The sequence below is a fragment of the Eublepharis macularius genome, chromosome 5, assembly GCF_028583425.1.
Source record: "Eublepharis macularius isolate TG4126 chromosome 5, MPM_Emac_v1.0, whole genome shotgun sequence".
Lineage (NCBI taxonomy): Eukaryota > Metazoa > Chordata > Lepidosauria > Squamata > Eublepharidae > Eublepharis > Eublepharis macularius.
The window spans coordinates 19,054,945-19,072,064 of NC_072794.1; the positions used below are offsets into that span (position 1 = coordinate 19,054,945).

General features: G+C 43.9%; 1 protein-coding gene across 1 annotated transcript; it reads right to left on the minus strand.

The window, feature by feature from the left end:
* Positions 1-261: 261 nt before the first annotated feature.
* LOC129330272 (vomeronasal type-2 receptor 26-like) lies at positions 262-16,751 on the minus strand. The gene is made up of 8 exons (XM_054980310.1): positions 16,537-16,751; positions 14,996-15,287; positions 14,039-14,104; positions 9,232-10,050; positions 6,404-6,631; positions 4,762-4,888; positions 2,944-3,804; positions 262-401 (listed from the first exon to the last, which is right to left on the minus strand). The coding sequence occupies exons 1-8, from the start codon at positions 16,749-16,751 to the stop codon at positions 262-264; spliced, it is 2,748 nt and encodes a 915-aa protein (XP_054836285.1).
* Between the last annotated feature and the right edge of the window lie 369 nt (positions 16,752-17,120).

Genomic DNA, 17,120 nt, shown 5'->3' on the forward strand with positions numbered 1-17,120 from the left:
AGAAGTTCATGGTCCGTGGTCCGTGAAAGTCCACGGACCACAAACCAATGGTCCGTGGCCGACTCCTGGTCCGTGCCCATCTCTAGCTGTGACTAAGTAATAGACCATCTGCTCTGTATGCAGAATGTCCTAGAATCAGTTCTTGGCACTGGCATCTCCAGTTCAAAGCATCAGCTAGTAAGCAATGACTGCTGCCAGTAAGAGTTTACTGACCTTGATAGACTCATTGGATGCGTAGGTTTGAGACAGATCTATGTGTTTTCATATGAATATGTCACATGTTAGTTTTGTTGGCTTGGATATATCAGTAGAGCACATTGGATAAGGTAGAGGAAGGAGAAGCATAAAGTATAGATGTGTGTGTGTACACACTTTAACTTTAACTTTAATTGAATTTTTATACCGCCCATCTCCCGAAGGACTCGGGGCGGTGTACAGCCAAAATAAAACATACAAATATAAAACAGTAAGAATATAAAATATAAACATATTGGATAATTTAACTCAGAACAGGACAAGTCAATTAAAACACATTTAGGCCAGCCCCGCTTGTTGGAATAATAACATCTTAAGGGCACGGCGAAAGGTGTGTAGGTCAGGGACCATACGTATCTCCGGGGGCAATTCATTCCAGAGGGCAGGTGCCCTGACAGAGAAGGCTCTCCCCCTGGGGGTCACCAGCCGACATTGTTTGACCAACGGCACCCAGAGGAGGCCCTCTCTGTGGGAGCGTACCGGCCTGTGGGAGGCTATCGGTAGCAGCAGGCGGTCTTGTAAATACCTAGTCCCTAAGCCATGGAATGCTCTAAAGATGGTAACCAGCACCTTGAAGCGCACCCGGAAGACCACCAGAAGCCAGCTCGCGCAGGAGAGGTGTTACATGGGTGCGCCGTGTCGCTCCCATAATCGCCCGCGCGGCCGCATTCTGAACTAATTGTAGCCTCTGGGTGGTCCTCAAGGGGAGCCCCATGTAGAGAGTGTTACAGTAGTCCAGATGGGGGGAAACGAGGGCATGGGTGACTGTGCGCAAGGTGTCCTGATCCAGAAAGGGATGCAACTGGTGAACCAGGCGAACCTGATAAAAAGCCCCTCTGGCCACGGCCGACACATGATCTTCTAATGACAGCCGCGCATCCAGGAGGACACCCAAGTTGCGAGCCCTCTCTGTGGGGGCCAAAATCTCACCCCCAATAGTCAGCGATGGAACCAGCTGGCTATAATGGGGCACCGGAAACCACAGCCACTCGATCTTGGAAGGGTTGAGTCTGAGCCTGCTTCTCCCCATCCAGATCTGTACGGCCTCCAGGCACCGGGACATCACGTTAAGGGCATCATTGGGGTGATCCAGGGTAGAGATGTACAATTGAGTGTCATCAGCATACTGATGGTACTTTACCCCCAAACCATGGATGATCTCACCCAGCGGCTTCACATAGATGTTAAACAGAAGGGGCGAGAGGACCGACCCCTGCGGCACCCCACAAGTGAGGTGCCTCTGGGTCGACCTCTGACCCTGTCAGCACAAACTGTGAGCGGTCAGAGAGGAAGGAGGAGAACCATCGCAACACAGTGCCCCCCACTCCCAACCCCTCCAACCGCTGCAGCATATCATGGTCAATGGTGTCAAAAGCCGCTGAGAGGTCTAATAGGACCAGGACAGAGGAGCAACCCCTGTCCCGAGCCCTCCAGAGATCATCAACCAATGCGACCCATGCCGTTTCCGTACTGTGCCCAGGCCTGAAGCCCGACTGATACAGATCCAGATAGACATCTTCCTCCAGGTGCTGGGGAAGTTGTTGCGCCACCACACTCTCAACAACCTTCACCACAAAATGAAGGTTGGAGACTGGATGATAGTTCGCTAATACAGCCGGATCCAGGGAAGGCTTCTTGAGGAGGGGCCTCACCAATACCTCTTTTAGGGCCGCTGGAAAGAAACCCTCTCGCAAAGAAGCATTAATAATTCCCTGGAGCCAGCCTCGTGTGACCTCCCGGGAGGCCACCACCAGCCAGGAGGGACACGGGTCCAATAAACAAGTAGCAGCGCTAAGCCTACCCAGTATCCTGTCCATGTCCTTGGGAGTCACAGGGTCAAACTCTTCCCAGATGACATTCACAAGACCCACCTCTGTCCCCCCATCTATACCCACCCAGTCAGAGTCCAGACCCTCCCAAATCTGAGTGATCTTGTCGTGCAGATATTGGACAAAATCCTCAGCCCTGCCCTGCAAACGGTCTTCCCGCGTTCCCTGGTGAAGTAGGGAGCGGGTCACCCTAAACAGGGTGGCCGGGCGATTATCTGCAGACGCGATCAAAGCAGAAAAATAGTTGGATTTCGCTGCCTTTATCGCCCCTAGGTAGGTCTTGATTTAAGACCGTACCAGTGTTCGGTCAGAATCGGAACAGCTGGCCCTCCAACCACTCTCTAGGCGTCTTTTCTGGCATTTCATCTCCCTCAGCTCCTCAGAGAACCAGGGGGCCACTCAGGATCGGCACCGGGTCAGAGGCCACAAAGGCACGACACGGTCGAAAGCTCCAGCGGCTGCCCTATCCCAGGCAGCCACCAGCTCTTCAGCCGGGGCATGAGCCTGCGCCTCAGGTAATGGCCCAAGCTCTGTCAGGAACCTATCCGGGTCCATCAGGTGCCTGGGGTGGAGCCACCTGGTCGGCTCCGCCTCCCTGCAGCGGAGGGTAGCTGAACGGCAGTCCAGTCGAAGGAGTGAATGATCTGACCATGACCAGGGTTCAATGACTAACTCCCTTGTTCCTAGGTCATTCAACCACACATACACACACACATTAAACATTTGTATCCCGTCATAGTACTGAGAACGTCAAGCTCAAAAGAAAATCAGTGTTTCTATTCTAAGGGATAAGAAGTATAATAGAAACATTACATTCTTTAATTTGTTCTCCTTCTGAGATGCCCTCTGTGGTTCAGATCAGGCCTTAACAAAATAATGTAGCATTTGGTAAAAAAGATACAAACCAGTAACCCAGCACTGGAAGCTAAGATAGAGAAGATCTCTACAGCTACCATGTATTTCCCTTTGGTGCTCAGGTAGGTCGGAACAAAGGACACCCAAACACTACAAAAAATCAACATACTGAAAGTGATAAACTTGGCTTCATTAAAATCGTTGGGCAAGTTTCTGGCTAGGAAAGCCAAAATCAGGCAGATAGTGGACAAAAGTCCCATGTAGCCAAGGACAACATAAAACATATTGTGAGACCCTTCATTGCATTCGGCCACTATATTGACATTTATTGATTGGATGTCCAAATATGGGAATGGTGGTGAGGTTCCTAACCATATCACACAGATGACTCCTTGAATAATAGTGCCAGAAGCAACAATCGAGTTGGTCAGTCTTTTCCCCACCCACTTACTCATACTGGACCCTGGTTTGGTGGCCATGAAAACTACAACTACAGTAGTGGTTTTGGCCAATATACAGGAAACGGCCATAGAGAAGATGATGCCAAAAGCAGACTGTCGGAGGAAGCAAGTTGCCTTTTGCGGTCGACCAATAAAGAGCAAAGAACAGAGGAAACACAGCAGGAGAGAGATGAGAAGAATGTAGGAGACATCCTGGTTGTTGGCTTTGACTATGGGAGTATTTTTGTGTTTAATAAAAGTTCCTAACACTAAGGCTGTGACCAAGGAACAAGAAATAGCCACTGAGGCTAAACTGATCCCTAAAGGTTCAGCAAAAGACAGGAAGCTGATAACTTTACGGATGCATCTCTCTTGGTTCTTGCTTGGATATTGATCTTCTGGGCATTTGATACATTCCACTGTGTCTACAAAACACAAAGGGGAACCATAATGTAAAAGGATTTTCAAAACGTAAGCTTTCAACAGTCGGAGCTCCCTTCTTCAAACAGCGGGATGAAAATCCTGCTGTTCTACTGCAGACTGAAACAGCTACCTACCTAACCATCCATAAGGTAATCGAATGCATCCATCCACTTCTGTCCAGACAGTGACACCTGGAATCCACTGACAATACTACGTTTGGACTTGGTACCTTGTTAACCCGTATTCTAGAAATAAATCTAGTGAATAGTAGCTCTTTATCCTGATTCTGTAATAAACCCAAAGAACCATGATTCCATGTCCTGGCTTGCTCTTTATACACAGAACCTAGGAATAAATTCCTGGCTAAGATCTTGTTTGCTCTACATCCCCTGTCTGTCTCTGATAAGATTGTTACGATGCTCTCCGACAAGGATTCTTTTATTTCACTAAGATTGGCATTTTTTGCTTTAGCTGCTGGGAAGATCAGAGCAATGGAATCAACCATTGATTCGCTGTTACTGCTTTTAGAAGGTTTTTTAAAAAAAATTAAAGTTTTTTTAAGTAGGGCATTTTATGTGGTTTTGAAGTGTTTGATTACCTGATCATTTTGATTATGTATAATACTGACATTCGAGAGTGTTTTGATATTGTGAAGGCCAATGGCAATATACAATAAAACCAATCTGATGATTCCATGTGGGATAATTGCTGTTGTATCAAGTAAAATTTCACAAATGTCTGCCTTTAACTTAATGTCTTTTTGCTTATGATTTGCTGTCAAATGTGTGACCTCTCAACAGGGACAAGCAATGAGTGATCTCTTTCTCTGTTCAGAATTTTTTCTAACTTTTGATAGATTTCTGTAGTCTACTGAACTAGAAAATGGTTACATTTATTTGAAAATGGTCATCTCAGTTCACCACAAAATCCTGGGGAAAGTGGTACTCTACATCACCTACCCTTCTGGTTTGAAATCTTCCCTTCTGGGCATGGAGCACAATCATAGCAACAGAATTTCTCCCCTTCCTTCTTTTTCTTCTGATAACCAGGGGTGCAGTGGCCATTGCACACTGAAACAGGCACCACCTATCCAAAAAGATGGAACATTTATTGTTCATAACATGCAAGAAATGAGTAGTAGAAGAGGAACTTTTCTTCCTGAATCCTGCTTGGATGAGGAAAGTTTGGAGACAAAAGAGATCAGCTAGGTCACTCCTTCTACGGAAAGAGGAAGGGACAATTGACCTCTCAATGCTTTTTATCTGCCTCTGTCACAAACCTGTCAACTATTACTGGAGGCATGAAAAGTCTATCACACTCAGGAATTGGAACTTAAGTATGTAAAATGATGTGTACTAGAACCAAAAAAATAATTCCTAACTTAAAATATATCCTGATGAGAAAGATATTTGGGCATTACTTTTACCTACAATCTTAGCTGGGTTTTACATTGCGAGAGATCAATAAAGTTGATTCAAGATCCATTGCAAATCTGAATTTATACTGTTTTTAACTCTTTTTCCCAACAAAGGAATCCTCCCTCTAGAGAGGCAGCAAACCTCTGAAACCAGTGCTGGGAGGCAGCAGTAGGGAAGGCCTTGGCCTCTATGTCATTCACTTGGTTGTCCATGGCAACTGGTTGGCCACTATGTGAAACAAGATGCTGAACTAGATGGACCTTGGGTCTGCTCCTGCAGGGTTCTGCTTATGTTCTTAGGTTCTTGGAGGAATAATGAAGAACATTCTCCTCGCATCAGCCTGCTAGTACTTTTGAATCATGGCAGATGAGGAAACTTTGAGAACAACAGAAAGATCATGCCTGCTTCACTCAGTGCCACATTTTTCAGTCATGAGTAGAGATAGGCACGAACCAGAAAAAACCAAACCATGTAGTTCATGGTTCATCAAATTTCACAAACCATGAACTTTCACGAACCTGCCCTAGTTCACGAACCAGTTCATTTAGTTCGTAAAAATGTTACATCCAGGTCAGAAAATCATCACTTTTGGGTCAGCAGAAGGTCATTTCCGGGCCAGCAGAAGGTCACTTCCAGGTCAGCAGAAGGTAAGCAGGAAGTCCATCCCCTGTTGCCTAGGAAACTGATTGATTGGCACCAGGCTGTCTGCAGTGACGAACCAAAAAATGAACCAAATGAACTAGCCTAAAGTTTGTGGCGGTTCATCAGAAATGGGATCTGACAAACCGCTGGTTCACGAACCACGAACTGGTGTGGTTCGTGGTTAATTTTGGTTCATATTTCAGTTCATGTCCATCTCTAGTCATGAGCCTCCATGACACAAACACCTCAAATACCAAAAGAATATTCCAATCCCTGTCTACTCTGGACAATGGAGTAGCCTCTGAGAATGCCCTCAAACTTGGGCCATTTTCACATGGCCAAAGCCTCCAGAAGATCGTGCAAAAATTATGGAACAAAGCATCTTCCCAGCACGATTTCCTGGTACAATCCTGTTTAATGACGCAATTTCTGACGTCATTGCACCATTAAAGTGGATTGTGCCAGGAAATCATGCTAGGAAGACGCTTTGTTCCATGAGTTTCGCATGATCTTACGGGTGCTCGTGAAAACGGCCTTGTACCTGGTTGAAACTTCTATGCCAGTCGATCATATCTTGATGAATGATGAATTCTCTTCCATCGACGGCATCAGCATCCACCCTTCCAACTTTCCTCCTGTGGATGGATTTATTTGGGAACGTGATGAGATTTGTTATATCAAACATAGCTCCCGTTTTCCTGTTCTTATTAAAGAATATTGTTTCTCCAACAGAGTTGTTAAATGAAATGTCTTGAAGATATTGATGGAGCTGGTTGAAAAAAGAAACAAGGTATAAAAAGAAATCAATATTCACATACAGAAAAAGATAACGAAACTTATATGGCTGAACAAATCTCCTAAAACAACAGCAAAACACTTTTGATTCGAGTGGCTGTTAATGTTGGGTTGTACAGGCTTGCAACTAAATCTGAAGCAGTGTAAAAGTGGTCCAGTCCAAAGTCATGACAAATTACGTATAATACATTATAGGACACATTTACATAGTATGTTTTTAAGAGCCAAGTATGTAATATGGCACAATATCTGTGTCAATATATATTTCACTTTGGTGTAAACTGAAGCCACTGTTTTACTAGTTATATCTGGGAAACTCAGCATGGCAACTATACAGGCTACTCTAATTAGAAGGGTGAACAATTTATACTCTAAAAAACAATCTATCACTGTCCCAGACCACCTGCTATATTGTTATGGTTGCCAACTCTTGCATGGAGAATTCCTGGAGATTTGGAGGTGGAGCCTAGGGAGGAGGGCAAGATCCAGATTTTGGGGGGGCTCTGGGCAGAGAGTACTTAGGGCTCCCCCTCTCCTCTGCCTATCACCAGGCCCCACTCTCATGCCTCTCTTCCCGTCCACTGACCCAAATCCCTTCCCTTCTTCCTCCACCTTCTTACAAGCCCTCTCACCACCTGCATTTGAGGGCTGCCAGGTCCCCTGGTGAGGCATGGGATCCCCACTCCAAGTCTCTGCCCCCCACTGCCACTTACCTGGCCAGTGGAGGGAAAGGAATGGGGAACAGACCCAGGAAGCAAAAAACCTCCAGGGCCAGTGCACAGTGGACATGCTCCTATCAGTCACAATGACCTCACTTCCTTAAGTGATGTCATTGCGCCAGGTGGCAGCATGCACATTTTCTGTGTCAGCAATGAAGAAACCACCAGTAAGTGCCCGGTCCTCCCCCTCCTGCTGGGAGGATAAGGGGACCTGGTAATTCTATTACACTCACATGCCCATTCCCTGACATTGCTGTGCAGTGCATATGGCTGGGAGCATTAATGGCAGAGTGCTTGGAAGCAAGAGGGTGGGGAAGGGCTGGTGAGCAGTAGAGGAAGGGCATGGCCTGTGGCATCAGGCCCTCCCAGAAGCTCTGGGACTGAGCAGCTGCCCCAAGTCATGGAAACTGATCGTTGATTTGGTAATAATTTCAATTGTATTTTGGAACATTACTGATTTAATTGGATCCTAAAAAGCACAATGAGAGTTGTATTGCATAAATGGCTACTTTCCCCTCTCCTCCCTCTCCTTGCAGTCTTCTATGCCTCCTGAAATTGTGTTACCATAGGTCAGTGAATTCTGAGATACATCTTGGATATCAAAGTATGGATGACACAGGGAGAGGGAAGAATTAGCTGAAATTACCATTCCCTCCTCTTATGCATCAGAAACAGCTACTGCAAGAAGAAAAGGATCTTGGCCTGGATGAGTATCTCTCTTGGTATTGGAGTAAAAGACTTTAACCAGGTGATTACACAGGAAGAACTAGTTTGATAGTGGAAAACCACTGTTTTCCAGTTACGTGAAGACTGTCCAAAGTTGAGCTCCCCAAGCACCCCAGACTTGCCACAGACCCCTTACCTGAAGGCCAACGGAACCCTGACTGCAGGCACAGGAAGACCCAGGGAGAGGGTTCAGCTCCAGACAGCAGTGAGGGAAGGGAAAAAGAAGCCAGAGGGAGAAACCAGTCAGGTACATGCTGCCCAACCCTGCCCCAAAGGGCAAGAGGCACACACGCCTGCCAGAGATGCCAACACTTGGATGGAGATACTGGAAATCCCTGCATGAGCCCAGGGAGGAACCAGCAGCAACAGCCACCGGGGAGAGCTAGCCAGACCCCAGGAGACCAGCATGGCACCTCATGAGCAGAGACAGTGGAGGCCATGTCACATTGCCTGGAAGAGCCCTACCAGCCCTGTCCTTCAGGAAAGACTAAGAGAGAAGGGGAGAAAGGAGGCACACCTGAGGAAAGCCCCAGCTGGGATACATCCAGCCCAGCCCTGCAAGAGAAGAGAGGAACGCAAGGAGAAACTAGGGCGAGGGAAGAAACACCTGAGGGCATACACAGCTGGACAGCATCAGGAGTGGGAAAGAGCCTGGGAGGAAGGGCAGGGGAAGTTGGAGGAAACCCTATAAAGGCTGGCTTAGGAGAGAGATCAGGGTGGGTTGTGTAGGAGGAGTGGTGGAGCAGAGTGGGAGTTGTTGGAGGTTAGTTGGCAAGGAGGAGTATGAGCAAGCTGGGAGGGAAAGGAAGGTTGGTGAAGGAGTGGAAGAAGGGAGATGGGAGTAGGGCCTGGTCAGGTTGAGCGGGCCTGCAAGTGGACTGAGAGGGAGTAAGGGTGAGGTATACCTCCCCTTCTTCCACAAAGCAGTATCCCTGACGACACCCCAGAGCCAGAGTCAGGCACCCCGGTGTCTGGCACAGCAGCGCCCGGGACAAATCCTGACAAGGACAATGAAGTTAAAGTTTGCCTCACTGTGCACTGTGATAATCATCTACATAAAGACATTTTACAGTGGAAATATTACCTGCCAAGGATGGAGATATTGAAGTTGGATTCTTTTGCCACTTACAATCATTCTATGATTAGCTCTAAATGTGAACATGATGTGCAAAGCATGTGCCACTGCATGGACTGCATTATAGATGCTGTAGCTGTGGCCAGTCATGTCCATTTCAAAAACAGGCCCAAGGAGGCTATCCAGCCTCTCTTCCCCGGTACAGATCCCAGTATCTTTCTTTGGATCCTGGGAACTGGGAAATGAACAGTCAAACACTTGCTCCCAGAAATCCTTGAGAAAGCCATTTCCTTGTCGCCAATCAGGTTTTATGATGTGAGAAAATGTCTGGAACCCAAGAACTTCATGAGAATGGATTGTGAAGGAAAGGGCACCTTGAAAGAAGTCAAAATTTAAGCTTGTTTGAAAGCCTGATAATGTAAAATCAACTTGGGCTGTCATAATCCACACTTTTCTCAATGGTATATTTTCTTTATATCCAACAGTTCCAAAAAAAATCAAAGCATTCAACGTTACCATGGTTTTAGATCCACCGTAGAGAATCAAAGTATTGGCTTTGCTGTCTGTCAAAGGTCGAGATATATCAGAGATCATTTTATAAATATCACCAAAGGTATCCCATTTGGATTGGTTTGGGATTCTTTCTGTGAAGGCTGAACAGATCCCATTTTGGGAAAACAATGGCTCCAAAGTCTTCAGGAAATGTTCTCCACTATCATCATCTGCAGCAAAAAGTCCAACCCATATCCATTGGAAATGGAGAAGCAAATGGATAATCCCCATATTCTGATAGGCCTCCTTTGGGACCATATGGAAAAAGAGAGGGACCTTTGATGTGTCTCTTTCCTCAGAGGCAAAGGAGCCATATGTGAGCTAAAATCAAATGTATGGATTTAATTCCATGCATATTGATCAAAATGGCTTTAATTGACCCTTCTCTCAGTCCCCCCCCCCCTTTTCTGGTTTTTTTGAGGTACAACTACGTCCTATCATATCTCTACAATCTTTGCAACTAAGTCCAAGAAAATGATCCAACACCACGGTTATTGAATTTATTGGAAGAAAGAAAATAATTAAGGTGTAATGCTCAATTCAGTCTTCAGGGATTACCCCACATCACTCGTTCCTTGTATCACATTTGTATCCTGTCACAAAGTAAGTGGCAACCTCAGGAAAATGAAGCTGGTCCCACCAATATTTTTCAGATAAAACTGAAATAACACTGAAGTCTATTTCTACTTAATAAATTTTAGTTTAGACTGAGCAGACTTGTTAGAAATAATAACATAGATAAGAACAACTCCAGGAGATAAAATAAAAAAATAAACATAGCTAGAAGAATCAAGTTATTTGTCTGTTGCTGTTTCTTAGGTCCAATAACCTGTTCTCAAACAAATGGATCAGAGACTTTTGTTTGTCTACATTTTAACAATGGTTTTTGCAAGACTTGTGAGGAATATTGTGCATATTTAAGCTGTGATGGGAGTCCATGGCAGGTCTAATATATGAAAACCATCACCTGAATCCTTAGGTCAATGATAAATTGCTGGTGATAAGATTCTAGAACAAAATATATCCCTGATCAGCTGAATTCTTTTCTGCTTTGAATTACTGAGGTCCAAGATTTTAATCTTGGAAAATTACTTCATCTTTTGTACGTTTCTACCCAAAGTGAGCAACATGTAGGAAAACAACACCCAACCACCAATATGCCCCAAACAGAAAATATATTAGAAAATATGTCAAGTGATGTAATTATACAATGATGTCAAACCAGAGATATAAATACAAAAGATTACACCTCTGTAATCTTTTGTATTTATATCTCTGGTTTGACATCATTGTATAATTACATCACTTGACATATTTTCTTATGAGAAAGTATGAAACAATGCATCTGATGAAGATAACTGTGGTTCTCAAAAGCTTATGCTACAGTAAAGTTAGTTAGTCTTAAAGGTGCTACTGCGTAATGAGCTTTTGCCCGTATCTGAAACTAAGCTTCTACTAGCCAAAAGAAAGATGTATTTTTCTCCTGGAAAGCTTTCAGCAATTAGTTCTCAAACCTGTCAAACAGATAAGTTCTTTGAACCATCTGTTTATCAGTACATTTAGTTATATAGGGTTCAATATTGCTTTGCAACTCTTTATCAAACACACAGACACCTATCTAGAGTTTATTTCACTTTATTGAAAATACACCCGTTTTTTAATGAAGCAAGTAATCAAAATATAAACGGCTATTAATATAAATCCTATAAAAACAGAACACAGAAAGGCAATAAGAAATGTTTGCTAACATTTCTTAATAAATTCCAAGTTTAACATAATCAAAGTTTCTATGAAATGCATAGGTAAAAATAAGTTCTCACCTAAATTCTCTCAAGAGATTTCTTCCATCAGAGCTCTGCCATTCTATCTGAGTTTGCATCATCATATGCAAATATCTAAGGTCTATTCACATGATAGCACAAACAAACAATAATTGGTCTGATGCTTCATTGAATATTCATAGTTTCTATTGTATAACCTTCCAATTAGTAAAAAATTACGTTATACTCAAACTTGCAAAACAAAACTATAAATCTCTGAGAAGTGTCAGAAAAAGTTAAGTTGAGAGATCACCATTGGTTGAATCTCCGATAGAGGAACATTAATCTCGATAGAGTCCACTATTTTAATTAACTGTCAAAAGATTGAAGCACACCTGTTAGAATTACCTAACACAGAGAAAAAAACACAAAGACGATTCATGCAAAGTCTGATTGTTCATCTAGAATACAAGTGCTTGGCCTAGTATTGCTCACTATTGATTATTATCATGTGCTTTTATCTATATTGGTGCAACAACTGGACTCTTTTCTATTTTGCTACTGCAGACTAACAGGGCTAACTCCTCTGGATCTATGAAACAATGTGTGACCTAGATAAGAAGATCAAAAGGCCAGATTTCAAATTAATAGCCTGTAACTACAAGGCTAGAAAGAGAGATGACAAATGCTAGCATAACGTTTCAATTACTTATTCCTCAGATATGACAATTCGCTGGTCCTCAGACGTGTGAAGTACATTTCATTTGTTCTTCTTTTTGCCACCTTTGTCACAAAGTTACTACTGAGATTCGGAGCTGAGAACAGTTTTTCTAGCTAGTTCAGTGCAAGGGCAGAGCCCTAAAGCAATCACTGACTCATGGCTAGTTTAACACAATTGCTCGTTGTACCTTAAAGGGGATATGGATAATTTATATGTAAAAAGATAAACCCAGCCAGTGACTCAGTCCAATAGGCTGTATTATGCCCAAAGTATATATCTAAAAGGCTTCCCTTTGGAGCAAAATGCAATCAATATTACAATGATGCTGAAAACTATGCAGTTTTTCCATTACAAAAAAGGAAGAACTGTTAGAAGTGTGATGCATTTCAATAAGAAAATTGTATCGAAGGAAGGTGTAATTTCTGGTTTGACATCATTGTGTAATTAGTAACAAAGCCCGTTGTGGGAAAAAATACAACAGGCTCTAGAAAAGGGAGGGCGGGCAGATGGGCATTCTCTCCTCCTCTGTCACTGATAACAGCTGGATGAAGGTAGGAGGGTGGGCATGGCCACTTCTTCTGAGCCTGAGCCTGGCCGAGTGGAGGGGGGGCAGGCATTGCCACCTGCTCCATGCCTGATTCTGGACAGGTGAAGGGGCGAGCATTGCCACCTGCTCTGCACTTGATCCCGGCCAAGTGAAGGGGCGGGCATTGCTGCCTGCTCTGCACCTGATCCCAGCCGGGTGAAGCAGGGGTGGGCATTGCCTCCTGCTATGCGACTGATTCTAGCTGGTTAAAGTGGGGGGCATTGCCTTCTGCTCCATGCCTGATTCCAGCAGATTGAATGGGGGGCGTGCATTACCTCCTGCTCCATGCCTGATTCCGGCTGGGTGAAGGCAGGGGGTAGGAATTGCCACCTGCTCTGCTCCTGATCTCTGCTGGGTGAAGTTGGGGGGCAGGCATTGCTACTGTTCCACACCTGATCCTGGCCAGGTGAAAGGGTGGGCATTGTCACCTGCTCCTTGCCTGATCCCAGCTGGGTGAAGGGGGGTGGGCATTGCCTCCTGCTTCATGCCTGATCTTGGCTGGGTGAAGGTGGGAGGTGGGCAGTGCCACCTGCTCCACTCTTGATCCCAGCTGGTTGAAGGGGGGGTGGAGATTTCCACCTGCTCCACTCCTGATCCCATCTGGGTGAAGGTGTGGGACAGGCATTGCCACCTACTCCACTCCACTCCTGATCACAGCTGGGTGAAGGCAGCAGGCGGGCATTGCCACAGGCTCCACTCCTGATCTCAGCTGGGTGAAAGCAGTGGGTGGCCATTACCATCTGCTCCCCTCCTGTTCCCAGCTGAGTGAAGGCTGAGGGCAAGCATAGCCAGCTGCTTCACTTCTGATCCCAGCTGGGTGAAGACAGGGAACGGGCATTGCCACCTGCTTCACTCCTGATCCCAGCTGGGTGAAGGCAGGGGACAGGCATTGCCACCTGCTTCACTCCTGATCCCAGCTGGGTGAAGGCAGGGGACAGGCATTGCCGTGTGCTCCATGCCTGATCCTGGTCTTGGCTTCCCTCCACCATGACTGGAGGTCTGACTGCCTCATCTGGGCTTTCCTCCACAGCACCACCCTCTGAAAGCACACCACGGTAGCAAATGAGTTGTTTCGAATACACTGAGCTTTTTTTATAGTAGGATTACATTGCTTGAGATATTTTCTAACAGATTTTCTATTTTCAGCATATTGGTGGTTGAGTTCCCCCCCCCCTCATGTTGCTCATTTTTTGTGGATGTTTTGCGAAGTTCCTTTTGCTTTTAGTTGTACATGTTTCTTACCTTGTACAGTGTAGTAGTTATAAAATTTATTGCATATGGCCAAAGGCTGTTAAACCTTAAATTAAACTAAAGAGACATAAAATGCAATGCTTAATAAGAGAAAAACAATAAAAATAGAGTAGATGAAAATTAATAAGGAGAAAAAAGATCACTTGGCCTGAAACACAAATCAGTCTGCAAAAAATTAGGCCCCATGCAAGACTTTAGCTTGAATTTTCATAGCAGCCAATGCAAACAACGAAGCCATGCAGTTAACATGCGGGTTGACATCCGCAAGAAGAAAAATAATTTTCTCCACTCTCAGACCTGGTTCAAGGCTGGCTAAGTTTACTGCAAGAAATTTAGAATTAGGCTTATGGGACACAGGGCATAAAACATTGCAAAGAAAGGGACAGTCACCGGGCAATAGATTTGTGGGTGTAACAACCTTTTAACATGGTTGTTTGTAAGAGGATGGTTGCAGAAACTATTCATAAGTTTATGAAAAGTAATTTTAGAAAGATAAGAGACTCTGTTGTGATTCAAACCATGGGATTATGAACCATGGTTCATAATCCCATGGTTATGAACCTTCTGAATCATGGGAAAAATCTGGAGCTGGATTCAGCATCTATACAGAATGCAGCATCAAGAATGAAAACCTAGTCACAAAGTTTGGAACTGTCTGGGGTAACATCCTGGGAATTAAAAAGAAGAGCAATCAACCATTTGGTTGTAGCCAGAAAACAAAGTAGCATCTCTCTGCAGCAGAGTAAAGCATCATGGGAATATGGTGAAAATTCTAGGAAACGGTCCTCATTGTGTCTTTTTCTACATATAACATCTCTCCTTTTAGCTTTCTTGTTTAAACATCAAATTATTTTTCTATCACTCATAATTCTCCCTCTTTTTAACTATAAAATGATTCTGAGAAATAAAATAATGTAATTGGGGAAATCACTCAGACTCGGATCTTACCTGTAGGATTTTGTACAGACCTAAGATGTCTGCCATATGGAAGGAGGTATCAGCGGAAAGTCCCCCAATGACGGCTGTTAAAGTTTTCTGGGAATCACAGATGTAGTTAGGGACAAATCTCTGTGACTTGAACAGCAACTCCAGGGTGGTATGATAAGTCATCCTTGCGTTGTAATAGCTATCGCAGATGTGGAAACCGAGGGTGGCATTGGGCAAGATGAGGGAATTCTCATTGATCTCATTTACAGCAAAAGCCAAGGCTAGGATGTGCTGATAGAACTTTGTCACCATTCTTGAAAGGAATTAAAGCTTGTGTTATATGAACTGTCATCTGTACAGCTATCATATGCTGGAAAAGAAAACAACTGTGGTTCTGAATGGAATATTGATCTTCTTACAGCTCTCTCTGCATCCCTTTATGGTTTGGGATGAGCTTTCTATACAAGAAGAAAACACTCTTTTGGATACAGAGTATTTTCCCCCATTTCCCTACCCACTAAGTTGACTTCTGTACGCAGATTCACGAAAGCTAATTCGTTTTTAAGATGCCAGTTCATTTTGTCTGTCTTTCTAAAATGGGAAGGCAGCTGATTATACTGAATTAAAAAGGGATTTCAAATTCCTTGTTAGTTCTGTCCAAACCCTCTGTTCAGAAATTTAAGAGCATTGTTACAGAATGAAGAAAGCAACTCCTAAATATACTGCTAGTTGTGGTTGTGTATGTTATGTGCCGTCAAGTTGTCTCTGACCTATGGTGACCCTATGAATGAAAGACCTCCAAAACTTTAACAGACTTGCTCAGATCCTGCAAACTGGAGGATGTGGCTTCTTTTATTGAGTCAAGCCATCTGCTAGTTATTCATAGTTAACCCATAGCCAATGATTCATCAAGTGCTACTTCATGTAATCATTTATTTATTAAAAACATTTTAATGGAGCCTTCCCACCTGACTTAGGAAACCCAAGGTTGCGAACAATCAAATATTAAAGCAATTTGAAGAATAAGAATATCAAATAAAGAGCGCAGCAGGTCACCTTTTGTAATCTAAAGTTATTACATTTAGAGATCCGTTTTCTTGGAATTTACAGTGTTTTAAAACATATCTTTAAAGACTGGTTGCCCATTCATGACTCTGTAAGATCTTTTCTTTTTTTTCAACTTCCCCCCATATATTCCCTATGCCTGTGTATTTCACTGCATTACATAGCTGAATTTCACCGCTGACCTTATTTTTTTCTGAAGGTTTTTTTACAACCTTGTACATTTGCTTACATCCAGTTGCATGCCAACTGAGTGCAAGCAAAACAAATAAATCCATCCCACATTCCTAGCTTCCAAAATAGTGGGAGCGTATCATATTGGAGAATAAAACCCATATATACTGCAAACAGAACAAGATTTAGAAAGTGGTTTCAAAATAGGAAAGTCGGGGTAGACCTAGGCTTCCTTCCTTCCTTCCTTCACATCCCCTCAGTCCATAAGCCTGTATCATGATTTCTAATCTAGCCAAGTTCACATGATTCAAGGGGAAAATCCTTACTGTGGAACCTCAAATAAGGCCTTTGAAGGCTGTCTTTGGAAAGCAAGCATATGAAGGTCATAAGAAACCTGAGACACAATCCCACCAACAAGGAGGTCCCCTGACCGATGCCATTCATGTGGAACAGGGACAGGATCATTCTCAGGGCACTTCATCATATCTACTTCAAACACCATGGAAGAGAGCAGAACAAGCAATAACGCCAGTCTAACCATCCTGGCATAAATACTTCTCTCTCAACACAGACACTCTGGTACAGTTAATTCCCTTGAATGCCAGCTGCTTGCACCCATATCCTTCTGAAAGGGAAATATTATCCTTTTCTCAGCCCTCAACACTGCTACTCTAACAGCATGCTTGGATAGTTTGCTGAGGTTGCACCAAGTCCCATGTCGAGTCTGGTTTATTAAGGGAAAATAAGAGATCAAACACAGAGCATCCAGGCACCCTCAGTTCCAGCACTCAATAACAAAGGCAACTTTTTATAAACTATTTTTGCCTGTTTGTTGAATGAGTTCTGGAACCTTCTGCAAATTCACTGGAGCTTTGGCCAAGTGAACAGATTATAGTAATGGGATTAATTG

Bases quoted from the DNA above. Each gene is read 5' to 3' on its own strand.
- LOC129330272 (XM_054980310.1), bottom strand. From the start codon at position 16,751: ATGGTTAGACTGGCGTTATTGCTTGTTCTGCTCTCTTCCATGGTGTTT. The intron at 4,889-6,403 runs GTACAAGGCCGT...CTTTTTGGATAG, and splicing joins GGCATAGAAGTTTCAACCAG to GTGGTGCCTGTTTCAGTGTG. The intron at 3,805-4,761 runs GTAGGTGATGTA...TGTGTTTTGTAG, and splicing joins GAAGATTTCAAACCAGAAGG to ACACAGTGGAATGTATCAAA.